Here is an 18,112-nt window from a genome sequence, read left to right as displayed (position 1 = left end):
GAGGAACCTATGTGTTTCCTAATATGTGGCGATAGATGAGGTAGAGGGCTGAAACACACTGAGCCAGAAGGGACCAAGGTATATTAGAAAGATCCAAGAAGGAGAGCTAGCCACCTACTATTTGTGTGAGGAAAAGAAATGACACTCAACTACCACGCATAATGTGAAATTCATTGAAAATTTGTGGGTGTTACGTGAGTCCGAAATGCCAATGGTGATAAGACTTTTTAGGGCAAGGATTTTAAATTTAAGATAGTCGAATCGGGAAAGTGTTTACACCTTGTAGTTAATCTCTCCTTGGGAAAAAATAGCTGTTTATGAGGCAGAAATATTTTAAAATGTGTTGTTTTAGCTGAAGAACAATTTTTAGCCAAATGTATTTAGTGAGTGAGCTTTGGCAGTGGGTTGAAAAATATTTCTTCTCTGAGCTGATGAAGATACATCTTTTCTCCATTTGTGTGTTAAGAGAACACAGAGCAAATGCATTTTCTCTTAGTTTATCTAACAAATTGGGATAAAATACACAATTCACTTAAGAATACATGTCAAAAAGAAAAACAGAAGTGTACTTCCAAGAAAAATTTATTAGATCTCTATTCAAGAAAAACACAATGACCTTTGCTTGTAAGAATTCAAAGTCAATTACTTTGAAAGCCAGGTATGAATATTTTTTTCCTTTTAAAATCAGATACAGAGAGTAGAAACAGTAATTTTTTTCTTAAATATGACAGGCAACAGATATTGAAGTATTTTTTCATAAATGGCATCAAAGATTATTATTCATTTATCAGCAAAGCTGCATGCAGTTGACCTAATTTCAAACCCAAAGCTTTTAACGTATAAAGCTGGTCATGAACTTGACAGTAATCAAGTTAGGCTACTCGAAGATGTTTCTTTACTTTCTTCCTAATGAAATTCCTTTTGAATTGATATTTATATACATTTCGGTTTGGCTGCTAAGATTTTTAAGTTCATAAACTTTTGCATAAATGCTATCTTATAGAATCACACTATCAAGGCGTGCTTATGATCTATGGGATATATAAAGGATAATATTTAGCTTAGTTTAAGTGAAGGATAATGACCAAATTAGAAAATTCCCTTGTTTTCTCAACACCTAGGTAGTCTGTACAAAAAAGAGCAAACGTATGTACAAAATTCTAGAATCTACGTACATTGTGAAAAGATCAATCACTGTCCACAGAAGAAATGCCATAAAAATTTTTATCTATAAGATGCTCAAGATCCAAATATGAATAGTTCTTAAGCAAAGTCATAAGAAATACAAAGCTAGTTCTCAGGGTATGTGTAATTCAGGCACTGTCAACCACATTAAATCTTTCAGGCTCCAATATCATTTTGTAAATTTCTACTTCAGGGCAGAAAATATAACCTGAATGATTTAACATTGCCTCTAAAAATTGCCTAATGTATTTCGAGGAAATATTTTACACACACCAGGAAAATCAGGCTCAACATATTCCTGTCCTCAAATGTAGCCAGGATTCTGAGTTCCATAGAAGAAAAATAATTATCATAGTAAAAATAATTGTATTGATCATAATCCTTGCTAAAACCAGCCTTAATACTTGTGATGCTTCTAAAGTACTCTATTTCTATAAAATAACATGTGAGATTCTTTTACATTTCCATAAACTGTACAACATATCATATGGATTGCCTATTCTCATACAATCGCAAATGTATATGTGTACACACAGTGAAAACTTACCTAAGAGTATTGCTTACGGATACTTTCAAGTGTCTATATTAAAAATCTTTGCACCTCTCACTAACACTGCTTTTATTTAAATTTTATCAGATAAATAAAACACTAAGAGCTCATTGTTCAAGATGCTGATTATTATATTTTAATATAAAATAGCAATGCAATTTTACAACACAATATTTTTTTTGTAGTCTAGCTAAACCTCTTATATTCTCATGATTATTATCAAAAGCTCTTATTCGCTTACTGTTTGCACTTCTAAAAAATACAAAAGAATTGCAGGAAAAGACTCCTGTTTGAAAACTCACATTCAATCAACAAAATCACACACATCCAAATTAACTTTCCTACTGTCGCTTTAGATTCTGGAATCACTGTGCATATCACAACATATAAGTGCAGGCAAACGATAGCTGAAGTACGGTTGTCATATTGCGTCAATCAGGACAGCAGGCAGCGCATGAGAGGAAAATATACTGCCAAGCTAAGAATGTGAAAATGCACACCACAGCTTCTAGTAATAAACCATTTTCTGGTTGCCAGAAGGGAGGACAGCTTCCAAAGTGGACCAGATGAAACACTTTCATTTTTTGCTTCAAATATTTAACCCTTTTTAAGTATGATGACTTTCTTTCCGATCCCAACATATAGACTTTTCAGCTTCGAGCAGAAAAAGTAGGAATATGCACTTTCACATAGAAGCAAGTCTGCCAATTTCCCCAAGGTGTGGAGGCTACCGCTACGTTGCTGGTGGTTCGGTGGCAGGTGGAGATGGTGATGGTGGGTGACTTCCTTTGGAAACGACAAGGCATGACAGCAGGAGGCCTGTGGGAACCTTTCAAGCAAGTTAAGCAGTTGTAGCATAACTTGGACTGTCAGGGTACCTACAGCAGACGGAGTAAGGGCAGTTGTAGCATAACTTGCCTGAAAGGTTCCCGCAGGCCTCCTGCTGTCATGCCTTGTCGTTTGCAGCATAAATAGGAAGGAGAGTGATTCACAGCCTCTTGACATAGTTTCCGGGAAAAGTACCAAAGAATTTGGTTCTTCTTGAGGTTCCTGAAAATAGAGACAATAAATGAAAGGGGAGTAAAACAGAGAAATATCAGTTCATATATGTGGGCTTGAAAACTCTTTATTTCCAAGGCTTCGCTAAGAGAGCACGCCCCGCAGGGTTTGGAAAAGAAGAAAACTCACTTCAAGATGTTAGGAAGACAAAGTAAGCGGTTTGTCTGTACCGCCTGATGCATTCATTGCCTCTTAGGCGTAAATGCTGTGCTTTCATTGCACCAGGCTAAAGAGAAAAGCTCAGCCTCTCGAACTGAAGGGAAAAGCGATCCTGCTGAGGAGGTAGCTTTTTAAAGTAGAATGATGCTTAAGAATAATCATGCTCCATCATCAAGGCTGCTAGACAAGGATAAAGAATGGATTAGGAAAAACATCTGGGGGGCTACATTTTCAAGTAAAATCTTCTAAATAAAGGTGAGGCCGGCAGTGTGATATAACGGACTGGAAAAAGCACAAGGGCAGTGATCAAGAGGTCGGTCCCATCTCAACATGGGTGTAACACGAAGGCATTATTGGGATCATTGTACTATCCAGTTTTATTATCTCATAGAAGATCATGCTGAATGTCACATGATGCATTTACAAATAGCACTGCCAGAGTCTCCGATAAAATAGAAAATTTGAACAATTTACAAAGTCACTATAGAAAAAAAGATAAACCCCTATCTGTGGATGGGCTTCTATTATCAGGTATATTTTCTAGTGTGAGCGAAACCAAATGCACAATGGCCATTATTATGATCGCTTTTGATTTCGAATGACATAATTCCTTAGAAATTTTTCACGAAAGTTGGTGTAGTAAATTCTTCCTCAGGATTTCTAGATCAAATAGAGTGAACAAGGTCTCTGAGTTCTGTTTCTCATTTATGCTCTGCAACTTATTGTCTGATTTGATGACGGCTTTTCTTTTTCTTTGTGTAGGTGAGCCATTTTACTTTTCTTCTAAGTGGGGAATTAATGGAAACAGAGGCAGAACCTTGTGACTGCAAATGTGGTGGTTGTTCTTTTAATATTTCCCCACTGATTGCCTGTCCATACACAGCCTTCATTTCCTCATCTTCTGTCTCCTCCATCCTCCTATTACTTTCTACCCCTTTATTACTTTCTACCCCTTTCCTCTCTGTCCTGGTATATGATACTCTTGTTTATAAACGTTCTTTCAAGAAATCTCTAGTCTTCTTTTAAGATAGTAAGAATAGGATTGTTTTTTAAGTGGTCAGAATGGAACTTCTCTCTATTTCTACCACAAATTAAGCTAAGGCAAATCATTGGACTGTCAGGGTACCTACAGCAGACTGAGTAAATGGGTGAATTGTTCACTTCACTTCATTTTCTCAAATTAGATCCTCACTGCTGACAACTGACATTCTCCACTGAACAGCGTATTAATATTTCTTCTCATCTAGAGGACATTTATTGTTTTTGTTCTTAGATCTCAGTCTTTCCTGGTTGGTGCTATTTAAAGAACAGTTGAACTGGAAATAAAACTAGCAGAAACTTACATATACCTGAAGGAGTCAATACTAAACTATATTAAAAATACAATTGTCTTGAGAATACACAGTGCATATGAATGTATGAAAGATCAAAGCCACAATGAAATCAAAGAAAGCTTAACTATCACATCAAGCAAATGAACAAACACAAGCACATTTAAAATGGCTAAATGTGTCTGAAAGGAAATGTACACATACCCACAAACCATCCGTCATCACATTTTTCCATCACATCAATGACATCACTTTCTCTGAGCTCCAGCTCATCTTCATTCCTAGGAGTATAGTTATACAGAGCCTGAAACCTTAAACAGAACAAATGGATGTTTGAAAAAAAATCTTTATAACTTTGTGAAGCTATAGAAAATATACTCTATTAATTTTACTTCCAATATTTCTATTCTTATTAACATATTATAATTAGGTAATATAAGTCTTTGGTAAGCATGGAAAGTAAATAGAAATATTTAGAGTCTCGTGGGAATTAAATTACTCTATTAGCATTTCAAAGCTCACAATGAGGAATATTCATGGAAGATCATACATCCATGCATTGGATTAAAACATGTTAACATTATAAATCAGACCTGCCTTTTAATTGTCCATCTATCATGCAGACATTAAATAAAAGCACAGAATATGAAAGAAATGCTAGGTGCATTACTCCTATGCAAAAACATGGGATTATAGTTTTAGCTGGCCATAATCAGAAGGAAATAATTGCAGCTTGAGAGCTGAATTTTCAAATGATTCTAAACTGAGATGTACAAAATGTCTCAGACATGTGTCTTCTAAATCATTATGTGAGAATTACTATGAAAAAGGTTATTTTTTTTTCACCAGGAGTAATTCTTTAAAGTAGTTTAGCTTCATAGTTTGAATCCGTGTTTACTGAGAATTTAGAATTTGAAAACTTGATGTAATTCACTTATGAAATCAGGTGCATGTATTCTATGCTCAATTATCACTGACCTAATCTGAAACAGTAGATTATAGATATCAATTCTTTTTTAAAATGGGTCCCTGAGAAATTGTGTTTGATATAAAAACTCTCTTGACATAATTGCATATAAAAAAGAATTATTGATAGAATGCTACCAGTTTCCTTCCTTGTCTGAATTCTTTGGGAATATATATTTTGTTGACATTAATCGACAACGAATTCAGACATTGAATTTGTGGTAATAAAATAGCTTGTATTTTAATACATATTAACATGGACCGACATTTTGGAAAGTGAAGGCACAGATTCTAGTAGCTGAGGAGGTCAGGAAGCATGAGCTATGCAGTTAAGATGAAAACTTCATAGTGCTATTAAAATATTACCAATATTGTGAGGAGGAGTTTTAAAAATCAGTGAATTTGTTTCTGCTGCTCTTCATAACAGTTATGTTAACTCTGCCAATGCAAGAAAATAGGAACCACATTTCAAGGCACTTTGGATTCTTTAAAGCCAACTTTAAAAAGTTGACAATATTGAATTCTGCTCAAGAACAAGAATGAGTTATTTCTAATTACTTCATTCAGTCAGAAAGTTGTGTTTTGGTAGAACAAAACTATTCCATCACTTGAACCCAAGCATCACATCATAAATCAGGAACATGGTTCCCTTAGCTTTCCTCTCTGTCTGAACTTTTTGAGGTTGGGGCACCTGGACAGAGTTGGCTTCCATGGAGGTGTATGGGAAGAGATGTGATGCCCAACACCCTTCCTAGAAAACATTACCTTCCCTGGGCTGGTACCAAAACCCGAAATTCTAACACTAGAGATTTCTTCCCCTATTAATATTTTGTCCTCCTAATAAATCTTTTCAGCCACTTGTACTCTTAAGATTGGGCCTCAGAGGTCTTTTGTTGAGAGATGATTCTGGTTGTACAGAGGAAGGAGAAAGGTAGCCATAATCTCAGAGCAGCGCTGAAAAAGACAAGGAGGTACAGAACTCCTGCGTTACTTAGTTTGGGTGTTTGCATGGAGCCAGCCCTGGTGGGAGTCTTCAAATTATTTTGTTTGCTTTAAGGATTTGACTTTGAAGACTTTTAGGTGAAGGGATGGTATCTTTTGTATATTCATGGGGAAAGTTGATTTCAATATAGTTCCTTTCCAGTTTCACATTTGAGGGAGATAGTCATTCATTCCTGGGCTGCTAATTCAATGGATATAGATCACATTCTGTGATTGAGCTTTTCAGGCTTCGGCTTTCACCCAGGCATGACTCCAACCACGTTCAGAGACAGGCCTCTTAAGGCCACAAACTCCAGCTGCTTGAAGAATCTCAAGGTCCCAAGAGCTAAAAAAACCAAAACTGGCATGAACTCCTACTTCATTTTGGTATGAAAAAGCCAGCATGCTTGTCAAAATTACTTACCATTGTAGTTTAGTTGGACTACAAAAAAAAATTAAAAAAAATTTTTTTTTTTAATTGGGAGTTTCATGGAAACATAAACAAACTTCTGGAAATCTTCCTGCCTCTGTCAGCTTTCGAAATCAGTGTTGCACGACAAGAAATGCAGTTGAATTACAATTTAAAAAATGCTATTTTGAAAGATGTGTTGGTGAGATGAATGATGGTGGTGGGGTCAGGATGCCTCAAAAGAAATTTGTCTTTTACATAGGGAATGCTCAGCCAAACTTGGAGCTTTCTCTCTAACTTGCAGCTTTTTCTCTAATATATTTTACCACAGTTCTGAATTGTAGTGACATTATAACATTATCCCTATTTTCACTTAAAATCTTTTTTTTTTTTTTAATAAAAAAGATCAAGCGACATCCCTTTGTCCCACTATTCGGGGTTGTAATTAAACAGAAATTTAATAAAGAATATTTTGTAATGTCCAAAGCAGGACTGTGAAAATGTGCCTTCTCCCACCTGTAAGCTTTGTGGTTTCATAAACACTCATATGACCTGGATCGAAAGTATTAACTCCATATTACATGAAACAGTGCAACATAAAACATCTATTAATTCATAGAATCCTTAAAAGCTGCTAATATAAAGTGTCGATAATGCAATGAAGCTAAACAGGCCTAGAATTTATTTTTTGTGATATGATCCCATCATCTTTTGTGTAAATAAGGAAACAAACTGAAACTAGAATTACTGGTCATATTTAAAAATTTTCCAGTTAGATGACATTTTAAATGATTGTTATTTCTAATACGTTCTTTTCTAGTCTTTTTCTTAACAAGAAAACCTTCTGGCTATACTCGGTGAGAATGTCTCAGATGAGAGATGATTTCTAAAGGGCATGCTTTTAGCAAAGTGCCGGGTCTGTGAGAAGTGAGGAAGGAATGGATGGTGATGAAGGCACCTGGCCACACACCAGGCCCTGCCGACTGGCTCTGCTCCAGGAGAACAGAGATTGGGCAGTGGGCTGGAGGCTTACTGCTTGCTTGTGCTCAGGTACACTGGACGAAGTTCAATTCTGTACATGCCCCTTCCCAGTGGTCTAGCTCCTGACACACAGAATAGGCAGGAGCCAATAGGTAGTATACCAGCTCTGAACATCTCTTATGGGAAAAATGAAGCAGAAAAAGACACACAAAATATGAGAGTCTTAAAGACTTGACTTTTTACGTATCAGCAAGGAGAGGGAATTTGAAAGTGTGAAAAGGCATTTAAATGAACAACAGCAAATGTTTTAATACTGTCATTTCCAGAGACTCTTCTCAGAATGTAACTTCGGAATTGTCACCAATTTATCACGTTAGGTCTACTGTTACATTCTCCTGCTCTCCAAATATGTACAAAAACAATGTTAGAACATTTTCCATGTCTATAAAGCTGTAGTTCTTGGAATCTACATGGTGAGTAGAACAGAGAAGGAGACAGATTCATAAATCTTAGGAATCACTGCAGCATTGGAAGCTTTTTCTAATGCATAAATCAAAGTCCTCTCTGCAAAATCATGGGTTTCTTTTTAAAATTAGCTTCTGCTCTCTCTCCATTATAAAAGATGGAGATTATGGCAATTGTTCTTAATCTAGGAGGTTTCATGTTAGCTACTTTGATCTCTTTCACTTACAAAATTGTACCATCCTCTCTATTTTGGTACATCAGTCGTCCATTTTGTGGGTCAAGGTTAGTCTTGAATTTAGAAGATAAGAAGAATACTTACGGTTCCCCCCCACCTTGAATGTTTTCATGAGTGAACACAGGACGCTGTGGCTGAAATGAAATGATTTTCAATGTAATCAATGTTTAAACTGGTACTAATTAAAAGATAATTTGGGTAATGGCATGGTACTTTTCCTGACATTTGATATTTCCTGTTGTAAAAAACCGAGAGGAATTAAAAAAAACAAATAAAGGGTTTCTGCAGGATCAGTAATTAAAATATTTTGAAGAGTGCTTTAAATTAATTCAAAATAACCAAGGTTCAAATGCTTTGAACATATGTACAATCTAGTCTGCTCAAGCTTTAAGGAAACATCAGGGTTTAGTCTCATTGATTTTTCAAAGGCCAGGAATATGGCAAAAACATAGACACCAAACCACTAGAACGAGAAGTCTGGACACCCTCATACAACCTTATTCTTCAGCGTTTTCTCAAACAAGCAGAAAATAAACCACATTCAATCTAACAGCAAAGTATCCGCATTCATTCTAATGTACTTTTTCTTCACAGACAACATTTTCACATATGGTACAGATGAAAATATTGATAGGCAGACATCCCATGCTACATTTGAATTAACACTCTCTGTTCTCAGTGTGGGGAAAACACATGCATTTTTAAAAAGAGAAAACAGAGAACTTTAAATAGAATGCAACGAACAATATCCAGGTAACATGTAACATTTTACCTTAGAAGAGAAATATTGGTAGAAATTCCCAGTGCACTGAACTCTCAAAAGAGTTTCCTTTCTTTTTAAACTAAGCATCAAGACCAGTATCTGTAATAGATACTTATAATATTGGAAATGACAAGCCTTAGCATCCCATATATCCACAAAAATATTGCAATGATGAAAATTAACATGCTAGTTGAATATGTAAAGTCGATGTCCTTTATACCCACTACCTAAATGCTACCTTTTAGGGGGACAAAAATTATAATTCATTCACAATGCATTTCAAAAGGATTCTCTTCTAAATGATGGCTACATGGTAAAATGAGATAAATCAGACTTTGAATGGCAATTATAAAAGTGACTACTTGCTGACTACTGAATTAGTCATTAGGTCCATGGCCTTAAGACATCAGGACTAACTCCTGGATCCCAGAGTTTTGAGTGGATTACTGACAGGCTGGGAATTTCCCCTGCAAATTGTTCATAGAGACCATACTAGCCCAAGAATGGATGGGGGACTCTGTGGTTCCTTTCAGTCTATGGGTCTATAATCTGCTCCTTTCCTAAATTCTTCATCTACTCCTTTCCCACCCAAGCTGTCTATCTAGCGTAAGAAGACTAAGTACTTATATTACTAAAAACTTTAAGCTTTGACTGTATTAATTAAAAGTGTTTACTAACAGTATTCTTAGAAATTTCACTCAATAGTCTGTGCATGGAATATATAAACTTAAGACTAAAGAATGGATAAAATTGATTGGACACATGTATTACTTAAGAGAGTACAATACTTTACTCCTATAAATCAACACAAAATTACTAATAATATATCTATTATTAAAATGATAAAATATACTATTGTAAAAATGATTATGCCATTTTCAACCATTTTATGGTCATTTAATTCAACATGTTATTAAATCAATTTAAATATATGAAAAGAAGCAAATATGTCATTTATAAGTCTATATGCTATTATATTTCTTCAAGTTCTCATTTAATCATATATATACATAACTTTTATACAGACGTAAGATATGTGTATATTAATTGCTATTAATATTTTATAATAATTTTCTAGAAAATCTTCATTCGCATTTTAAGTCACTGCAAATAATACTCCCTTACATAAATGCATATACATATTTTAAATACTCTTAACCATTTTTCTCTTTTTTGTTTTGAAGTTAAGATTGGTCCAGCCTTTTTTAACTATCATAAATAACAATGCTATAAATATTTTATACAGAGAACTATTTTCCTCTTTTGAACCATTCCTTAGAATACATTTCTAAAAGTAAAATTTCTGGTCAAATTGTATATTTGAGGCATGTGATATTGAAAATGCTCACATTAATCTTTCAAAAATACAGTGTATAAAAATGTAACTTAAAAAACAATTTAAATGCTGTATTTCAAATCATATACCAAGATAGGTACTATTCTCTCACAGAAACTATCATAACCATTTTTAGTGCATAACAAACTTATAAATGAGAAATATTATGTGTTCTTGTCTTAAGAGAAAATGTTCGTAAAGTATATTTCATTATGTTCTAAACATGGCATGCTTATTTCCACATTAAATCATTCCAATGTTTTACAGTTGAGTGAAAGTTTGACTTTTACATCATGGCATCTGGGGCTTAGAAAAAGCAATTTCATTGCTCCCCTATGTTGAAATGTGAATACAACTTTAAAAATCAGATTTCTCATTAATATGAAACAATCTGCTTTTAAAATTAGTATAGCACATTTTCGTTATCATCATTACAATTTTACTGGTTTAATTCCTTCAATTCAACTCATTTCATAAATCATTTGAGTGACTCATCCCTTTGACAATTATGAAGGGCTGTTGCAGAAGTATGTGACTCCCTTAATTCCATAGGCCTCTATGTGTTAAGAACTTGTGTTCCTGGGTGCACCGGCCAGGATGGCCTTGCTTTCACCTATCTTTCCCAATATGTCTTTTCCTTCATGTCATTTAAAAAGGATCCTCCCTTCTCTTGTTTTTTATTTTTCTGAATCACCAGTTTTCTATACTGTTTACTCAGGCCAGGATTTATCACAGCTTTTATTAGCAGAGAAGTTGTGTATCTAAAATAACAGTAAGTTTTAGAACTTTTCTAAGTTCCGTCTTTAACAGGAATCATCTCCATGTGAACCTATAACTAGGAACCAGCTTTGAGGAATGATGACATTGCAGTATTTGAACTAATGTATTTTAAAGTATTTGATCAATGGAGGAATAAGTAGCTTTAACAGGTATTTGCAAAGGCACATTTGTGTCTTTCTGGTGTTGGCATTTGCTGTATAACTTTGGATATGCACCTACGCTTCCTTATTTCTAAAATCAAGGAGTTAATAAGATGATGATTAAGATCTTGCTTGTCCCCCTCAGGGAATCCACAAAAGAATCCCCATTTCCACAGACATATGTCCTCTGTTATGTATAGGTGCCATTATCAACCTTATCTAATTCATTTGTTAGAGAGCTATGACAACTTGCACTTACTAGTTAATGCTCAAATGTCTCAGTCATTTAAAAAAAATAGTAATTACTTAACTTCATTTTGCAGATCAGTAAACCAAAACCCAAAGATAATTTCTTAATATCACAACTAAGTAAAAAGAAGTAATGAATTATAATTTTGACTTGCACTCTCTATTGCATGAAAGATTACTGTAATGAAATAGATGACCTAAGCTGGTTAAAATCAGTATTTTTATTTTGCTTTTTAAGCAACTGTTTATGTTCTGTGTGAATATTAAAGTGAATTATCTTAGGAGACCATCTTTTTTGCCTTTCTCCTGGTGTCACAACTAGGGGCACAAACCTTGAGGAAAAGCTCTGTAATGTATCTGCACTCTACCGCCACCTAATGGTGAGTACTGCAGCAACATGTTAAGAGTTTATGCCTTGGACAGCTTTGACCAAGTTCCTTCAGCCTGGATTCATTTTGAAAGGATATTTTAAAGACCACAGAGAAATGTGGAATAGATAGTCATCTCGTTTTCTTATCGTGTCTTTCCCTTCTTATGTTTAAATTCTTGATAAAGGATCAATATTTAGGCTCCAGTTACTCATAACTTCTTAGCAGTTTTGTGATAAATATAAAACAATATACATTTGTGACATTCAGAGAGGCTCATGTGAACTGTAAATTTATAAAAGTGGTTTTCAAGTTAACAGATGATAGACAGTGTGCTGGAAGTTTTGGGTGAGAATTATATCATGCTTTTGTTATCGATGAATCTTAAGAGTACAATAAAATTAGAAAATCCAGTGAGAGGCATCAGGCTATTTTCATGGAAGCCTAAATATTTACTTTTTTCTTGGCAGTGTAACAATTTTCTTTGCCCTCTTTTAGTGTAGCTATTTCCTAATGTTGTCGAAATGGGTAGAAATGAGACAGGTGTTAAACACACGCTAATTTTTAAAGCCAGAACCAAACCACAAACCACTGATCAAAAAGGAAGCTGGTTTGAAATATCCTAAAATCTCTGGTATCAATAAGATATATACTTTCCTTGCTCAGATGGTGATACAGTTTGTCCCAAACCCACATATTTATCTGTGCAAAGGCATCTCTGTAGAAGATTAGGTAGATTCTTAAATATTTCTTACTTTACATTTATATTTATTTATAAATAAATTCTTTAAAAAGATTGACTGTTACTTTAACTACTAATGTGGGAAAAATCTTTCAAAGAATTATAAGCAGTTCTAGAGTTCTTAAGTCATTTTTTCCCCAGAAAATGTTAGTTGTACTTGCCAACTAGAATTTGATGAACTTCTAAAACAGTACCATGTTTATGCTTATAGGTTTATTTTTCTTTCTTAAATTATGAAGGTAAAATACAATTTTGCATAAATGTTAAGAATATAGAATATTTATGTCCACACAAACACATATACAAATACATAATGCAAAAATTGGGTAAAGAAAAACATTTAAGGTGACCCAAAGCATACCATCTCATTGACCCATGGGAAATTTGTGAATGAGCCATATTAATTGTGGAAAAGCTTTCTTTTTATTTTGGCTCTGGAAGGTCCTTTTGTGGAGTCTTATAATCTCTTCAAATCAACATTTCTCTTTGGCAACACAAATCTCTGCCTCAGACACAAAACGAGGTCTTACAATACAAAGCAAAAAGCACAAACATAACATAACCACAGAGAAGTGTCTGCAGTTTTAAAAAGCGGAAAAGGAAATCTTTTTGCAATCAAGCCCTTAAAAGGTTGCAGAACCACAGTCCTGTAATAGAGCACGTAAGGTTAAACCAGGTCCATCAAAATAGAAATGTAAAAGAACTGACTTATGCAGAGATGAAAATTCCCAAACTCCTTGGCTGCCTTCCTCAGAATTGATAGTACCATTTAGAATGCATTTATTTTAAAGTGCTGTAGATGCTATAGAACTAAGTAGTTGAAGAGAAAAGTAATTTAAGTTCAATCAAGGCTGCCAAGAGAAAGGAGTAACCTGGAGTCCAGAGCAGCAGCAGTGGCTTAAAAAGGGTCATGGAGTGAATGTAGCACACATTGCCAGAGTAACAAGATATTTGTAACAAGGCTTATGGATTTTAAAAAATCCAAATAAGCTGAATGACGTAGAAGCAAACATTACCATAAGTGTGTAATTCGGAATAAGACTGGCGGCAGCTCTATTCTTTGCACTAAAAACAGTGACTGGAAAGCAGTGATTTATAGAGAACATTTGCACAGAAGCATGAGACGACGTAGAAGACAACATACACTACACCCTTACTTGTCTAATGGAGAATTTGGTCATGTCCTTTTGGATTTGGGGAAGCTTACACACACATATAAAAGGGAAGCACCTTACACAAACACTTTGGGTAGGATTTTTGTGCTGATCTGGTTTCGTATCTCATCATCAGTTAGTCACTTCATCTCAAGGGTACATTTGCCCTATGTTACTGGCAAAGCACAGCAAGGACAAGTAAGGAAGAGTCAGCCCACTGAGGAGGATGTGTGTGGGCCGGGAGCTTGGCTCAAGGTGGGGCAGTCCGTCCCTACCCTGTGGGCACCGCTGAGCCCTCTGACTGGCGAGCTGCAGGATCTCCTAGCCGTCACTGGGCTACGCGGAGGCTTACCCAAGACAAGTATCTCGCTTTTTAAGTCAGCCTGGAAAAGCCATAAGAAGTTAGTTAGTTCTCATCCTCATTCTACAGACTTCAGGAGGAGCTTTCATATTTTGATTTTCGTGCACACTCAGCATGCCAAACTCCTGAATGACAGCAAAGAGGGAAGAATGTAACAGTCTGCAGACTGCTCTTCGGGCTGCCCATACTTTTCACACCACAATCATCAGTTCCGCTTTAATCCGTAACTCACAGGCAGAGCAGAGAAAGATTTATAGAGGGAAGTTAGCACTGAGAAAGTGTTTGAATGCAACGCACATGGCTAAGAACTTGTACAAGAAAACTTATGTCTTTAATAGAATACTTAACAATTGGGTTCAAGATACCCTCAGACCTGACCTGCTTTTTCTGTGCTTATTTGAATAGATGCAAGGTAAGACAAAAGGAAGTGTTGCTTAATATCCATCAGATTTCATAGAACGTGTCAGTCTTTGTTGGGGGAAATTTTTCTAATGAAACACATAAAAAGAAAATATGCTTTATTGGGGAAAATGATGAAATATAATTAAATATTGAATATTGTCCTAACTCCAAGCACTGTGTGACTATTTTGGTATTCTTACAAAGTAAGATTTTGAATATGACAGTGAATAAGCTAACCTTCTGTGTGTGTGAGTATGCTTTGTTTTCTTTTCAAAAGTGGACAAGATCTAGCAAAGTATTTCCTAGTATTTGATTTGGCTCATGAGAAATTTTAGCAGGATTAAAAGACTTTTAAAAAAAAGTGTGTGGTTTTCTCAACTCTCATTTAGAAAATTTTCATAATAATTAATGATTGACCTCAAATATCCGGTTTCTGGGAGTGAATGAAATACATTAGACATTTTTCTTTTAGGGTTGTGGCAGAGAAGGCCTGGTGGTCTCCAATACCCATCCTCTTTGTCCATCCTCAGTAGTGGAATCCTGGATGTTAGGTAGGCACGTGACCATTCTGAATAATTTCCCAGCCTTCTTTGTACTTAGATGTGCTCATGTGGTAAGTTCTGAGAGATGGGAGATGTGCAACTTATGGGAAGTGGCCTGCAAGAGAGAAGGCATAAGCTCTTCTCCTCTTTTCTCCTTCCTGCTGGCTGGAATGAGGAAGGGACTGTTGGAGCTGGTGCAGCCACTTTGGAACATACAGTAGAAGCCTCTCATTGAGGACGATATTGTGCCAAAATAAAATGGAATCTCCTGGGTTCTCTAATAACTCCAGAGCACAAACCAGCCCTGGATGCCTTAAATTTATGCATAAGAGAAATGTACTTCTACCTTGTTTTAACTTATAATTATTTTGAGTTTTCTGACAATCTAGCTGCCCCAGTCTTGACTAATACAGAGAAGATTGTCTGTAAACATCAAGGCTCAAAGAGAAAAATACCATTTAGCTGTTGAAACGATGTGGATAAACAGCTGCAAAGATCATTTGACTATATTAGGAAGAATCAGGGCTTAATTTTATGTTGGAAACTATGTTCAAGGGGATCACCTGCTGATGGGATGACTTTAAGGTAAGGAGATTTTCTCATGGGAGTTTATTGGAAGAAATCCTAGGAAGAGACTTTCGCTCTCTTAATAAAGAGCTTCCATTGCAACTTGAGTCCACACACTATAAGCCCCGTTTCCAAAATATTCTCTCAGATGGAACTGGAAGCTAAGCTTATAAAAAGTTGAGGATTGCAATAATTTTTATTATGAAAATTTTTACTATGAAAAGGCTTTATTAAAAAAAGATGCTCAAAAGGCTAGAGAAAATATTGGATTCTGATTGATATATCAAACTCATAATTTATATGTACATTTCAGTCTTCTGTCATTTATAAAGTGGTGGTAAATTTTACTTTTATGGAAGATTTTGGATGGCATATGACAAACTTACAGTCTCAGAAAATGCTTTAAAAGAATAAAATGACATTAAATTAACATAGATTAAGTAAAACAATGGTTGATGGGGTTGATAAAATTGTTGTAATGATTTCATGTCTACTATATTATTTCTATTAAAACATTATTAGAGTTTTATTTTCTTTTTGCTGTTGAGGCTAGCTTACTTTTCTTTGTAATGAGCATACTTCTAACATTCTTGAAATGGAAGAAATAGGAAGCCTTAAAGGACTTGAGTCAGCAGTTTTGCTACTGTGTCAGATGTGGGGCTAAACTATAATAATGGTCTAAAATGTGTAGTTGATTCAATTTGTATTTATATTTACAAGCACTAATAACTTCAGTCGACTTATATTCTCCCTATGAATAGAAATATAGATTTATAAGGTTTCAAAAAAGCTCAGTGGCTGATTAAAAATTAACATGTGCTCTCAAACCGTAAGATAAAATAGAGAAAAACAACTTCATTTTTCTGGAGTTAGTTATTTGATGTAGTTATTAAAGTGTTCTTTTAAAACATCGTTATCACGAACACCTCCATTCTCTCATGTCATTCTGCAAACAACTGAAATATAAAGTGTACATGAGATGAGCTTGGTTTTGTTCTCGATACTGCAATGGTAAGTCCTCCATTTCTCCAAATTAGAGAATCCAGATTCGATTATAAAGTTACTTTCTTACTTACTGACTAAGCTAAAAGGCTGGAGAAAAAGTAGGGAAAGGCAAGGGATAAATACTTTGGCCTTAAAAAGAAAACCACAGAAAGAGGGGGAAAAGGCAAATTCTTAGTCTTAGACATTATGTAAAGTATTACTATTATCTTAAAAATTTCTAGATTATTTCCCACCAGCCAAAACCTCAAAGGGCAAAGAGCAATTAGTCTTAACGTATTCTATTGTTTCAAACATTCTTCCTTCCATACGTAAGATGAATTCACATGGACAGACTATTTTGGTGGATAGATACCGTGATGGGGGTTTGAAAGATTGTCTGAATGGCATTTCTCAGGTGCTGGTTCTTCCTAGAATAGAAATTTGGATCTACCAGAATCTTCACTTTTTCACTTCTCGGCAGAGGCTCTCCTTTCAGGTTTTAAAGACTGAATGTGAGGGTGGGTTATTATTTGAAGTCTATCATCTTTTGTCTAAAGGAAAAGATTTTGGATCATTCTGATCATAGACGCAAAACTTTTCCGTGATGGATTGATTTTATGCTGTGGTTGTCATTCAATCTTTTTCCAAGGCCAGTCATTTGTTTTGCTAAAAATCTTTAAAAAGGATATCCTTAGGGGAGTTAAATGCCAGCAGAGCTGTCAGCTTGCCAATCTCAGAGATAGATGCTTTGTTAACTGCTACAAAGAAGCTCATTCCTGCATCCTCATTAATTTACTTTGGTTTTGTGGGAGAACAAGGCTCGAGAAAGTCTATGCCAGAGAGCATCCTGCCCTCAGGCTTTGCTGCCCCTGCCCACGGGTGGGAAGTATGGGTCGCAAAGAGCCCACTAGGAAGTGACAGAGGATGACAGGCACAATGCTGACACCTTTGAATTGGATGGTTCTCACGCTAACCTTCAATGTAAAAAAATATCTAATGGTTACTTTTTATTCTTATACAAATTTTAGTTAGGTTTTCTCCTCAATATGGGTATAGCTGCTATGCAAATATATCTTTCAACTTTTTGGAGAGAGGCCGTGCTGATGGTGTTAAAAGTTAGTAATCAGTCTTTACATAACTTTACATTAATTATATATATAATTAATTAAGTTCGCTTAAAGACATGCAATAAACCACACTCAAGATGCAGTTACCTTTAATTTTGGTGAATTTATCTCCTGTTGATAAGAGTGTTTAGGGAGGAGAGGAGGTGAGTAGGACTGAGTAGGCTGAGAAAGTGTAGAGACCAGGTCAGAGACAGAAGCCAAGGGAGAATGAAAGGGAGGGGAGGAAAGGAGACAACTGGGAAGAGGTGTAGACATTCGATCTCCCGAAGAAAATGA

General features: G+C 35.4%; 1 protein-coding gene across 7 annotated transcripts in view; it reads right to left on the bottom strand.

Moving 5' to 3' along the window:
* Positions 1 to 564: 564 nt before the first annotated feature.
* The window catches only part of SORBS2 (sorbin and SH3 domain containing 2), a 326,962-nt gene continuing 309,414 nt past the window's right edge, over positions 565 to 18,112 (bottom strand). For all 7 annotated transcript variants that reach the window (XM_011363988.2, XM_011363987.2, XM_011363991.2 and 4 more), the window contains 3 exons: positions 8,406 to 8,455; positions 4,489 to 4,595; positions 565 to 2,785 (listed from right to left, as the gene is read on the bottom strand). In XM_011363988.2, coding sequence (XP_011362290.1) covers positions 2,724 to 2,785; positions 4,489 to 4,595; positions 8,406 to 8,455 — 219 coding nt within the window. In that variant the 3' untranslated portion in view covers positions 565 to 2,723. The remainder of the gene's footprint in view (positions 2,786 to 4,488; positions 4,596 to 8,405; positions 8,456 to 18,112) is intronic.

This window comes from Pteropus vampyrus, unplaced genomic scaffold, assembly GCF_000151845.1.
Source record: "Pteropus vampyrus isolate Shadow unplaced genomic scaffold, Pvam_2.0 Scaffold92, whole genome shotgun sequence".
Taxonomy (NCBI): domain Eukaryota; kingdom Metazoa; phylum Chordata; class Mammalia; order Chiroptera; family Pteropodidae; genus Pteropus; species Pteropus vampyrus.
Note: the sequence above shows the minus strand (reverse complement) of the source record. Positions and strands in the feature narration are given on the sequence as shown.